Below are 13517 nucleotides of genomic sequence, written 5' to 3' on the forward strand. Positions count from 1 at the left end.
CACAGCTTCACAAGTTCATGACCTTCAATGCCAGACTCCTGCAGTACAAGAAGAATACATTCCCCCCCTCCCGCGGGGTCTGCCTTTTTTCTCCTCTCCCCTCGTGGCTTTCCGTGATATTTAGTCCAAGGATTCCCTTTGTAGCTGTGTTTTAATATTTTTAAAGACACCCGGTCCACCCGATGTTTTACACCATGCAACCCAACATCTTTCACTCCGACTTCTCTTTTTACTTCAAAGAATTGTTGAAGGATGACTCAACTGACGCTCAGGAAGTATAAAAGACATACGTCAAGGTTACACGGTGAAAATATGTCTTAATTTCAAGCAACATTTCTTTTTTATTACCACACAATGCAGCGAGTCTACAGACTTCACAGATTAGGAGGTGATGCAAAGGCTACAAAAGAGCTGTCACAGTTGGTTTTAACACGTAAACACTCGGCGGGCACCAATAAACTCACAGCACGCCGCTGCAGAACAGTAGAACGAGTCTGATTTTAACGGGCAGGTGGGGGTCGGGGTAGAAATATGTTCTAAAAATAATGGAAATTTGGGATAAACAACTAACAGGAAAAGGGAGTTGGTCATCAAACTGAAATGGGAGTTCTCTCTCTGAACTCAATGACCTCCTCTGTCAGAAGTGTTTTGTAGCATCTCAAATATGACATTTCCACTTAAAATCAGGCAGCTACAGGCTTGCTTGAGCTAAGATTCCAGCATAAGTGGAAACAAATGGCATTCTGGGGATCCTATAAAAGTTGCAGGTTCAAGTTGAAGTCTATAATTCTTACTTCATGTGGTGTCCTCAACCGGAAGAGTCAAGTCTGGGTTTCTCTGGTACAGATTAAGCTGCTACTTTGCACAAGTTTCATCATGAGACTTCAACAGCCAAGAGTCCCAAAAGACCCCACACAAACTTCAATGCCTCAGATGTCTCACGGTAATTGACAGTATAAGTACCGGGCTAAGTGACCCCCTTACATTCTAAACAGGAAGTACTCACTGGATCCAAGGAGCCAAAATCTCATAGACTGCTACTGAGAAATAAACAGCAATTACTTTGTCATTTTATTTGTCAGAATAACTAATCTTTATTATTGATTATTTATTTATTTATTTTTATGGCAAGTTATTCAAGTTAAAACTGGCCACAATAAAAGGTGGTCTCATGTCCAACATTTGACAGATTCTCTCAAGTCCACTTTCAAGTGGTAGGGGTGTGGACTTCCAGCAAGCTCACTCCTGAATGGTTGCCATAGAAATGACAAGTCAGACGGATTTATCACTGCTTACTGACCTCGGGCTCCAACATGGCGGCGTCCATATCACGGAAAAATGGCGACTGAATTGACTTCATTTGATTGAAGCCGGACGTGAGCCACAACTCACCTAATTCTACCCCTTCCCTAAAAAATGTTTTTGATTTCAGCTTTTGGAATATTTTTGATCTTTTGTTTATTTTTCCACACTAAATATTCTCCCACAAACTCATATTTTTGATTTGGAGCGTAGCCCATGTTGTGTCAAAGCAGCACCTTTGTCCCGACGATGATGAACATTCTCGATTAACACATAAATAAAACCTCCCATCAGTTTCCCTGTGACACTCCCATCCATCACGCGACTCATCTCATCTGTTGACATCTGCTTGCCCATCCAGTCATGGGTTCACGTAAAATGATCAGATTCAACAAACCTGTGGTTGAAAAAAGGTTCTTGCGCACTTCACCATTTCAAATATTTCAGTGTTTCTTGCTGTCTCTGGGGCTCCTGCACTCTCAAACCACCTGGGGCAGCAAGGCCAACCATGACTGACATTTAGAAAAAGAAAAGAAAAAAAATCAAACAGCACTTAGACATTTCTTTAGTACTGGAGCTGCACTGGCAAACCACTTATCCCATAACTCTCCACAGGGTAAAACATGACATTTTTAATGCAGCTTGTGAGAAAGCCTGCAGTAAAACTCAGCTACACTCTTAGTGCCGAGTCACTGAAAGCTAATTTAAAGCTACTTTGCTCAACAGATAAGCTGGATAAGATTGGAGACTTGCTTTCATATTTGCGTCACCGGATATGAGAACTTTAATACAAAGTTATCAGTCGCAGATGCATCTGTACCTAAAACATTTTAGGTCTAAATCTGATCCTGTATATGTGAGCTAGAAAGAATACACTAATCTGATCAGATCTGGCCCCCACTTGTTTTCCTATAGAGCTGACTAGCTCTTAGTAGAAGTGAGAAAAGAGCGATAATCCCGGACGTGCATGAAGCCTTGACCTCAATCTGGTTTCTCTGCTGGCTGGTAAGGAATCCTGCTGACGAGGCGCTGAGGCAAAAGAGGGAAAACAAGCAAGTGTGGAGCGTTTCTCAGCTTCCATGTGTTCACTCCTGTTTCGTTTATAAAAAAATCTCCAGAATCAACAGATATAGTTAAATAAATTGATTTGGTGTCTGTAAATCACAAACTTAGTTCCACATCCTTCCCCTCATATCTGTTGAAGACTAAACAAGCCACTCACAATGCTGTCATACAAACAACATAATCGGCTACAACATCAATGGCAGAAATGTATGATGATTAAATGCAACAAGTGAACAGTTTGTCTTGTTTTATCAAACTCAGATAACGCTCTTCTTGTGGAAATGAATCATTTTCACGTGAGAGCAGAAATGTCAGCTTCAGCTCTGCCAGACGCAATCTTGTTCCTTAACATTTTGTTTAGTCTGTCCGTGTAACGCTGTGTTCACACAGCAGAGATCTTCAGTGCTATCAAATATGGAACTGATGAGCTCAAATGTGGTCATTAGCACCAACTGAGTAATTCATATTGACACAGATGACCTTGAATATGTGCTCTAGTGTGGTTGTTTGCCTCACAAATTCCTTCTAGTGGCAATTCTCTTAGTGTTCACCCCCTATGTGTCACTATCACGACTGAACACAAACCTGGTACAACTTTAAATTGCTCGTTTCTTCTTTAGTTTAAGATCCAGCAACTAAAGTAGAGACGCAGTGCTTTCTAACTACAATTCCATCTGCTTCTTACAGCAAGAATTTTTCACAGTAACATCCATAAGCACCAAAAAAAAGATAAACTCTCCAATAAAGTTCAGACTTTTTGTATGCTTTAGATGTCATTCTACACAAAAACTGAGATCTAAAACCCAAAAGTTCTTAAGAGACACTTTTCCAACCTCACCGTCAGGTCATTTGCCCTTTGTGTGATCGATAAAGTTCAGTTCTTAGTTTCTATTCTAGATAAGAGATGGAGCCTGACTCAGCACCTTTTCCCACCCAAAGCGCAGATTGTCGGGTCTCAAATGCCTCCTTCTGTTCTGGACTAGAAAAAAACAACACCACAACTTTGTTTAAGTGGGAGTTTACTTGGCTAAAAGAAGTGCATTAGGATAACTAATGGTCATTTTCACACTAGCGAATCAATTTATTTTACGAAAAACAAAGAAGAGATCCAATTTTTTTTTTTTTTCTGACGATGCAATTGTGTTCTGAATTCGAAGCAGACTGGAGTAAATGGTAAATGGTGTATACTTGGATGGCACTTTTTTACCCAGCTTTAAGGCACAAAGTGCTTTACAGTCACATTCGCACACTCATGGAGCAATGAGAGGCTCCATGTCTCGTCCAAGAACACTTTAACAGAAACAGAACCTACAATCTTCCGATCAGATGAATTGTCAGATTATCACAATATTTTTATTTTAAGTAAAAAATCTGATCATAAAACATGATTAAAAACATTATGGGGATTGTTGTCTACTATAGGCAGAAATCTGAAATCAAATACTCCAAAGGGATAAACAGAAATGTAGAAATGAAGTAGTTTTCCCCATAAGCAGTTGGGTTGGTTTCAGCTGTCACTGGCGTCTACATAATGTGTTTACATCAGACAGCACTACACAATCACACCCTGAGTAATGCTGCCAGGGCTCTCTGATGCTGGCCGTTTTACTGTCTCCTTTTCATTCCGGTCATGACCGACTCTCCCGGGAGAAATTCTCGTACCAGCGCGTGCCAGATTCCATGCTTTCTGCAGTGTTTCTTTTTCTTACACACTATGAGAAATTACGTGGAGTCCACTAATAGGAAGTAAGTTCCAAAGAGAAGAGTCTGTTACCCCTCTTCAGCCATAAAAAAACAGTTTGAGATTTCCTCTGAACCCTTCCAGGGCAGCGTTTCTGGCATCTTTTGGTAAAAGACCAAAGGTACGCCATCATTCCTTCAAAGTTCCAATCCTCCTCCACCATATTTAAGCGAGACAGAAAAGAAAAAGCTGCGGGAGAAGAATTTACCCAAAAGGTTTTGTTAGAAAAAACTCCTAAAATAATATAAGGATGCTTCATTATAAGAGAATAGAATAGAATATAAGGAACCTCATCAGCCACCATGCAGTGTATAAAAATGCAACCGCCGCCTCTCAATTACAGATGCTTCAGTGCGGCCTCCACCCGAATTCACTGGGATATGAGACCCAAGGATAAGATTTGGTGCCAATAAAGATTTGATCATTTCTATTTATAAGTTGCCTCAAAAAAAGGGACTGAAATGAGACACGTTTGTACAGTAGACGTGATCAACTTTAACTGTTTTATGGAGCTTATATGATACTAAAAAGTTATTTTTATTCTTTCTCAAAAATCTTAGATGCAATTATGGATGTTATTGGTCAAACTGGTATTAAGTCAGTTAATTTGCATAAACACGACCTAAAATAAAATGTGCTAATTAATCTATAAATCAGCCTAGAAAAATGAACATGTTGGTGCCTTTAACAGAAGGTCTATTCCAGGTCAGCAGATTCTTTTGTTTTGGTTTTTTGGTCCATTAATCAGAAAAAAAAAATAAAAAAAACGAGTTATTACTTTACACTTTAAAAAGAAACTTCACTTTTTATTTTTCCCGTACTGCCAGAAATTTCAAAGGTTGCCGAGCGAGAAAAGAGAGATTCTCAGCTCTGATCGGTATTCTGTGAGCAGCACCGTCGTGGATCCCAGGCGGGGCGACCAGACAAAGCAGCCACACACTCGCCTCCTCCTCTTCCTCTCTCTGCTTTAATCAGCCGTCTCCGGCATCTCTAAATATGCTTCAGAATCAAAAAGCAGACAGCAAAATCTAAAGAAGAAGCAAAACATCTGAGACGCCCACGTGAATCAGGCAGATATGTTATCTTAAACAAATTTTTCAATTTAAAAGTTTTAAAAATACAGTTGGGGTAAAAAGAGACTCACTGCTCTGTGAGACATTTTTTTATCTTGAGTACAAAATAAAAAACTTAAAATTAAGAAAGAGAACACAGAAGGAACACTCACTCTGAGCCGGTTCTCGCAGCACAAGATCTAAACGTCTCACTGAATAACTTATTTTTGCCTCCCAAAATAGTTTAAATGTAAAACTCAAATGTAGATTTGGAAGGACGTGAGTCGTTTTCATAAAGTTATTTTGATATATTAATACTGGGATGCTCTTATGATCATATAGTATAAAAGTTTAATCACAGACTTTTTAATGTATGGAGGATCCTTTCTTTACAGTTTTTAAAGTCACTATCTTAACATTTTTGATTAAAAGTTTATTTTTAATACCAAAAGAATATTTTTGAAACCCTAAATAAATCCCTTAATGTCTCAAAACTTGCCACATAGTGGGACAGAAAAGCACAAAAACAATGAAATGACAAACTGCCACAAGGACAGTCTGATCAAAGTGGCTTTTGTTTCTTCTTGACACGTATTAGGAGGGAAAAAAGCTCAAGATCACTAAAAAATCTTAGCAACAAAGACACATTTTGTAGTTGTGACTGTAGAGACAAATACACTTCATCATCCTCATCTCCATGATGACACCTTCCTCTCCTTCCTGTCCATATATATATATATATATATATATATATATATATATATATATATATATATAGTTGAATTTGAATTTAAATTGATTTGATATATCTCCGTCTTCTCATTTGTTTTTAATTATTTGAAATAAACCAAATAAATCATATAATAAATGTTAGATTTGACATTAATGCCATGACTCAAAAATGTCGTATATAGCAAATAAAAAAAAGTAACATATCACAGTTTAGTTTGAAGCTCCACCCTGCTGCCAACAGTCCCACCCACAGCTCAGAGACAAATTTCCAAACTCCTGTCGCTCTACAGAAACTATGTCCTAGGATACAATGACTAAAAACAGCATAGTCATAATTAAAAGACCACTGCTTCTAAAACAGCTTAAAAGATGATTGAAGTGGGTCGTAATAGTATTGATTGAGTACTTTAAACAAAAACACAGACTCACTCTGGCGTTGGCTTTGGTCTTGCTGCTGTTGTTGCCGTTGTCAGGGTTGGCGTTGGCGTCCTCGTGGACTCTATCCAAAAGCCAAAGAAGAAACTCCAGAGCGTCGTGCTGAGAGTTTCCTCGGAACTGAGAGCCGTATTTGGCCACGATGCTCTAGAGGAGACAGGACACAATCAAGTTAGTCTACATGACATAGTTATTTATCCAACACCTATTTTCTCCAATCACAAACACTGGAGAATTAAGATGAGTGAATTAACATTTTGCTCTTTGGACATATCTAAAGCTTGAAAGTCTTAAAGATGTTCAAGGACAGGCAGATTGTCACTCAAAGAAACTTTCAAAAGTTACCAGGAGCTCAGTCACGCGTCTGTGCTTCAGTGAAGCAGCAGGCAGACGAGGTGCAGAGCCGTGGCGAAGCTCGCGGAGCTTGTTGTTTCAGGGAACCATGTCATACTGACTCCTGTCTCATTACTCTCTCTGTGGGAGGCCTTCTCGCAGAGGAACACTCGGGCAGCAACATGCATCCACAGCTGCTCTCCTCACAGCAGCATCAGAACACCGCCGCTCACACGGCGCACAAACAGCAGGAACGCCACCGCGCCGTCCGGTTGGATTTCTAACACACCGCAATAACCGCCACAATGTAAATGTGTTGCTTCCAGGATCACCAGATCTTGGAATTAATTTCTATCGCATGATTCTTTAAGTCTCCAACTGGCAGGGTTAGATTCTCGTCACTGCAATAAAAAAGCTCTTTGGAAGCCTGAGCCACATTTCTGTATTTGAAAGCCGGCTTTGTGCTTCCTAAACAGAGCTTCTACTGTAACTGAAAACAAACTCTTTGTACGAGTGGAGAAAACGGACATTTTATGAACAAAAATACGAAGAATGATTGATTAATAGTCTTAGAAGAGTGCCATGATGCAGTAATGACACAGAAAAGAAAAACATGCATAAACTGTGACTCACAGTCTGGCCTCGGGCTCACTGAGCTGATTTGGCAAAAGCCGAGTTTGTATCTCACTTCACTAATGCTTTGCTCATTTAAAAGATTTGCTTTGATAAACAGTTTGTGCTTCAAAGATGTTAAGAGCTGCAGTTTAACAAAACCAAAGAAAAAGCATGAAAAAGCATAAACGTCAGACTTTCTATAATCTCAATTGGAACATAATAACAAGAAACTAAAATGCCCAAAAAGTTTATTGAAGAATCACTCAATTCAATTCACACTTCTATATTGATTTTGTGTAGATACAAGATTATTAAAACCGTAGCATCAAAATCACAAACACACCAGAACATTTTTAAAACCTCCAAACTGGTTCATGAAAGTATGTTTACCAAAACCTCACATGGATAAAACCAAACTGAATACTTAGTCATTTACCCTGCATTTAAGGGTCTAGTTTGACCCAACTGACCTGTGATTGTTGCTTCCAAATCAATGCAGCCATCAGAGAAAGAACTTTTTTTCATCACAATTGCAACCTCGAGATTTCTGTTCTTACAGCCATACAAGCTTTAAAATTCCCCTCCGATAAAAATCATGTTTTTTTGAGTTTTTAACTAGTATGTGTGGTATTTTTCTTATTTTCATACAATACTTATGGTATCAGGGCTGCAAACGCTGGAAAATCTCCACGGAGATTCTTGATGTGACCACGGCGGCTCATTTGACCGCAGTTGTAAAGGATTGTAAATCAATGAAAGACCATTTTGATGTTAGCTTTCATCATTTTCCCCAAGAACTCTGCTCTGAAAAAACTAATATATTGAATGTATTGATCACAGCAACGTCAATAAACACTTGATAATTAGCTAAAAGAGTCTTTGGTGAACTGGAAGGAGAAAGAATCAGGATTTTGGAGGAAGTTCAGTCCAAGAGGCTCTCCCCGTCCTCATCCGAGCTGACATTCGGCTCAAAACGATACGCCTGGACTTTACCGACATTGCTCGACGTTTTTATGTAGCAGCGGTGAAGATTTACGCTAGTGAAACACAAAGTTATGATCACAGACAGCTCAGCTCCAAAAGCCACGCCCCCTCAGAGGAGATTTTGGAAACGGAGGCTTCAGATCAACATGAAAAAAGGCTTTTTAAGACATTTAGGTTGTGGGATTTTGGTTAAAAAAATTATAATCATAATTAAAACACTACTGGGAACGTTTTGTGTTTTTTTATATATTAAAAAAATGGATGTCAGCTGGGACGAGGAAAACAAAGACATACATGAATCTAAATGTCTGCAAGAGGATGCATCAGAATGGAGCGGAGACAGGAGCGCTTGACCCGCCCAGCGTATTTTGATGTTAATGTTATTGCAAAAATGTTATTTTGAGTTTGTGTCTTCTATCATTTGAAAAATGACACAAGAACATGTTAAACACCCCAAAACCCACATTTTCATGAGAGTGGGTCTTTAAGAACACATTTTAGCAAGGTGGCAGTAATTAAAAACTCCTCCCCCCATCCTAATGGGAGGCTGTTCCCATGATTAATACTCAGACCACAAACATGAGTCACATTTACTTCCCAATTTGAATTAAGAGCAAAAGAAAAAAAAAGCTATTACTATTGATCCACTGAGAATTTAAGTAGTTTAATAACGTCGGAGGATTTCTGGGTCCTGATGACAAAAGTCTAAATAGAGAAAAGTTCTCTGGAAGCAGCAGTATTTTAGGGAGATAACTCTTCCAGCACATTCGTGCAGCGACTTCCAAAGGATGACTCACACGAAGCTATCCAACCCTGACAGGTGTTACTACAGTCAAGCGGCCCTCCATCTAATTCAATCACGGCAAAGTGGCAGAGAGTGTAAAAACCTGACAGATGACAACACACACAGCTTAGGAGCACATTAACACTACAGTTAGGTGGCCACCACTCTGCCTCTGTGAGTTTGTGACTGACAGGATGTAGGCTCGGCTCCACAGCTCATTAAAAACCACCACATCATACCTGCTGTACCTAAATATAAACAGTGGAGAATGGACCACCACCACCACCTCTCCCCTCCCTCGCTCAATTTTCGTCTGACAAAGACAGCCCACTAATGAGCTTCATCACGGCGAGGGAGCGCTGACAGGGGATGGAGGGGCAGATGGAAAGAGGGAGCAGGGAAGTTTCAGAGTCCCTCCGTCTCTCGTCTGACTCTGAAATGAAAGTTGAGAGAACGCAGGCAGCAAAAAAAAAAAAGAGAAGAAGTAGCAGCTCAGTCAGGAAGGGACCACCATCCCTGCCGGACTCGCCGTGGCAGTTTGCTACCCCACCCCTCCATCAGCTCCATGCGGCGCAGCTGGGAATGCTAATTTTGCTCATCATTTTGATTTTTGTTTACAAGAGCGTCTCCAGTGAAAGATGCCACACAGCCTCAAAGACACTCTTGCAAATCAGGGAAGATGTATTCCCAGACATGACTCCTTTTGTATAATTGATTACTAGTAAAAGGGGGTTATGAGGGAGAGCGGCGGGCCCGTTTCATACTTTATTATAGTTTTTGATGCAGCTGACAAAGCCTGAGTAAAGAATGGTGAAGGTTTTTATCTCTAATCAAGAAGAGGAGCATGTCTAGGGCAAATATAGCCTCTGAATGCAAAAATACAATACTGCATAGGCGAGAAATGTTTCTATGATTTTGTGCAAGAGATTATAGAAAAAATTTTGCTTTTTTTTAATCCATCTTTATTTATAGGACTCTAATATAGATTTTCATTCATTACAGTGTTGCTTTTGTCTACGTTTTTCACTAGTGACTTTGATATTTTATTAGTACTTTTATTTTCAAATACAGTAATGTATATGTTTGCAGTGCTGTTTCTTACATTTTTGGTACATTTTCGTTCTTTTTTTTACTGCTTTCTTCTTATCGTAACTGTACTGTGTCCTTATTAATAAAAATGTTCTATATTTGATGTATGTTCAGTACAGATTGCTGTAATTAGCTAACCAACAGTTTTATTTTTTCAAAAGTCTCAGTCCTGTGTTTTATATGCATTTAATTAACAAAAAATTTGTATTTCTGAAAGTATTCTATAATACAACATTTAATGAAAAAAGTATAGGTATCGATATTAGCAATACCAGCCATGGTATTGGATCGATACCCAAATTCCCAGTATATAGTAGTATTGATTGTATTTTATGAATACTTCCAAACATCTTTAGATTTTTTATTATCTTTCAGTCTCCCAGAACAAAAATGTCAGGATGGGGACACAAGGAAAAGATTGGCAGATCGGTTGAAATGTCAAGTTTCTCTGCAAACAACCAGTGCTCTAAATCTGACCTGCACACTGCTCGGCCCGCCTCTTAAGTGTCTGTTGAGTAAACACTTTAGAAGTAGCCAAGGAGAGGATAAAAGGGAGCCGAAAAGAAAGCTTGAAGAAGCACAGAGATTACGCTAAGCAGTATTGATCAGCCTCAACTAAGAATCAAATTCTCAGCCCGCGACAGCCGTGCCCCCCACCACCCCTCCCAGGAAAAAAAGCTTTGCTTCATTTAGTGCAGTAATGGAATGGGAGTCGGAGTTTTGTGGGAAAAAAAAGCTGAGGTCATCGGGTCAGCCTGTACAGCAGACGATCCAACCACCATGGAGACGTGACTTGTCTTAATTTCAGATTCAGTCAAAGGACCATTAAAAGTCTTAAAGTCTGTAAAGACATTGAACTGATTCAATTTTGATTTAAACATTTATTGTAATACAGATTTCAACTACAACAGGCCAAACTTTCACTATTAAAGTTACAACTTCTTCTGAGTTTGTATCAAAACACACAAAAGTAAAAAAAAAATAAAAAAAAAATAACAAAGCTGATTTTTTTTCCAACCTAAAAAGTGCATAAACATGTCTGGATCAGTAACTACATTTATGCATGATTCCTGTTCTTTAAATCCCTAAACAAAAACTTGTTAAAATCCGTCTGTGAGTGTGTGATGTGTCAGTTCACAACTTAAGAAGCTGTTTGAGTGCTTTGGAACAAAGTGTGAAACAACTGAACATGTTTCAACACCACAGAATCTTATATATGGTTTGGAAAACATCTCATAATCTCATATCAAAGCTTTACATGTGCCTCAGGAGGCAATATTGAGATTTTTTTAATAAAATAAATAAATAAACATATACTGTATGTATAATTTTTTGAAATTTAAAATTGCATTTTTAATTCACCTGGTAAATCAGTGCTAAAAATTGTATTGGCTAATCCACCAATTCTGATTTCTGCCAAAACTGATATTTATTATCTGTTACCAATGTGTCATAAACTATATAAGTTTCCTAGTTGCAGCTTTTCTTTGTTCGCTGTTCATCTGAAGTATTTAAATTAGATTTTTTTAATGTTCATTAATATGCAATGTCCCTTTCTTAATAAATAAATGTTCTGCTCATAAGACGCAACAGTAACTGACTGCCCCTTTGCTTTTGTAGATTTAGCCAAAGTTTGAGCATTAGCATCAAATGCAGAACACTCAGGTTAGTGGTGGTTTTTCAAGTGCTGAATAGTGCTGCCACAAACAATTATTTTAACTATAAATAAGCACTGATTTTTTTGGCGATTAGTTGACTAATCGGGTCATGCGCAAACTGGATGTAAAACACACCTCTTAACCACCATTAGCTTAAAATAAAATAACTAAAAACTAGATTACCTGCAATAATTCTAGTGTGAATACTGTAAGCTGAATCTGGCCACTGAAGATGCTGATGCTGATAGCTAAAAACACTGAAGTTGATGGCTGAAACCACTGAAGCTAATAGCTGAAAAAGCCAGATAAGATATTTGTTAAAAGCCAAATTACTTTAAAAAACTAAAATAAAGCCTAGGTTAGCCAAAACAGCTAACATGCAGCTGAAATATTAGCTAAACTTCAAAATAGCCTAAAAAACTGAAATAATCCTACATTAGCCAAAACAGCTAGCATGCAGCTGAAGTATTAGAAAAATTCCAAAATAGACTAAAAAACACAAAAAATTCTATTAGTCTAAACAGCTAGCATGCTGCTAAAATATCAGCTACACTCCAAAAACTGCATAAAAATGAAAAAAATCCAAAATTAGTCAAAATAGCTAGCATGCAGCTGAAATAGCTAAATTGCACAATAGGAAAAAAATAATGAAAGCCAAAATAGCCCAAAAAGCTAGCATAATGCCATTATAACTTTTAACTTTACTACACTCCAACTCCATATAATATAAAGTAATGACTAATCAACTATTAAATTAGTCGTCCACTATTTTAATAGTCGTGGCAGCCCTACTGCTGAATAAGGTTTGTAGCAGTAACCGTTTTGGGTATGATGCCTCCACGACTTAATTTAGCCTTGTGTGAGATGCAAATTGTGTTTGTTTGTTTTTTTTTTACTACAAAAACCTGCCAAACTGGGGACAGTTGATTGAAACTCTGACTCTTTTCCCTGCAGAGGAACGCACACGTGCAGACATGACCTGGTGGGCGGTCCTGTCAGTCGGCCTTCCTTTACAGCTGAGAATGACTGATTTTTAGGCCTTTAGGGACTCTTGCAAATAAAGACTGATCACTCAATGGTGGCAGATCAATCGGTGTACCCCAAAAAATTGGGAATGAACATCAACATTTTTCAATAATTGCTAAAACAAGAAAAAAGGTTTGAGAATGATAAAGGACAGGCATTGGGGGGGCAAGACCTTTTAGGAGAGGCGGAATGGCATCCCACACCCCGCTGTCTGCTTCACTGCTCTATCTTTCAACCTTTGCTTCACCTCACACCATTACCCCCTCATGCCCTCTGCACATCCATCCTCCTGCTCCGTGAATAATGTTGAATGGAAGTGCTGGCTGGCAGAGCTCACTACAAACACAAACAAACAAAGACCTGCCCCCACCAGAGACTTCACATGCACACATCTCGTGGCACTGCAAAGTGGCTCAGCTGGCCGAACGGGTCCGGATGGATTCCTGTGTGTTGGATGCAGAGCCACAATGACAACATAACACCAGGCGTTATCTTAAGAGGAACTGCACGACCTCTTGTTTTCTCAAGTGCAGGTGTGGCTGGAATGACAATAGTTTTTTGTGTGATTTTTAATCAGTGTGGTGTTACCAGACCACCAAGCTGCACGTTCAAAATCGTCGTTCAACCATCTATTTCACTCAAATCCACAGCCCCACGTCGTTCACTCCATCTCTGTATTCCTCTGTCGTGGAAAAGTCATT

At 38.9% G+C, this 13517-nt stretch overlaps 1 protein-coding gene across 1 annotated transcript in view; it reads right to left on the bottom strand.

The window, feature by feature from the left end:
* The window catches only part of usp43a (ubiquitin specific peptidase 43a), a 147147-nt gene that overhangs the window by 124211 nt on the left and 9419 nt on the right, over window positions 1-13517 (bottom strand). Inside the window, exon 2 of the mRNA XM_024289726.2 lies at window positions 6322-6474. Within this exon, the coding sequence (XP_024145494.1) occupies window positions 6322-6474 (153 nt within the window). The remainder of the gene's footprint in view (window positions 1-6321; window positions 6475-13517) is intronic.

This window comes from Oryzias melastigma, linkage group LG1 (genome assembly GCF_002922805.2).
Source record: "Oryzias melastigma strain HK-1 linkage group LG1, ASM292280v2, whole genome shotgun sequence".
NCBI classification, from domain to species: domain Eukaryota; kingdom Metazoa; phylum Chordata; class Actinopteri; order Beloniformes; family Adrianichthyidae; genus Oryzias; species Oryzias melastigma.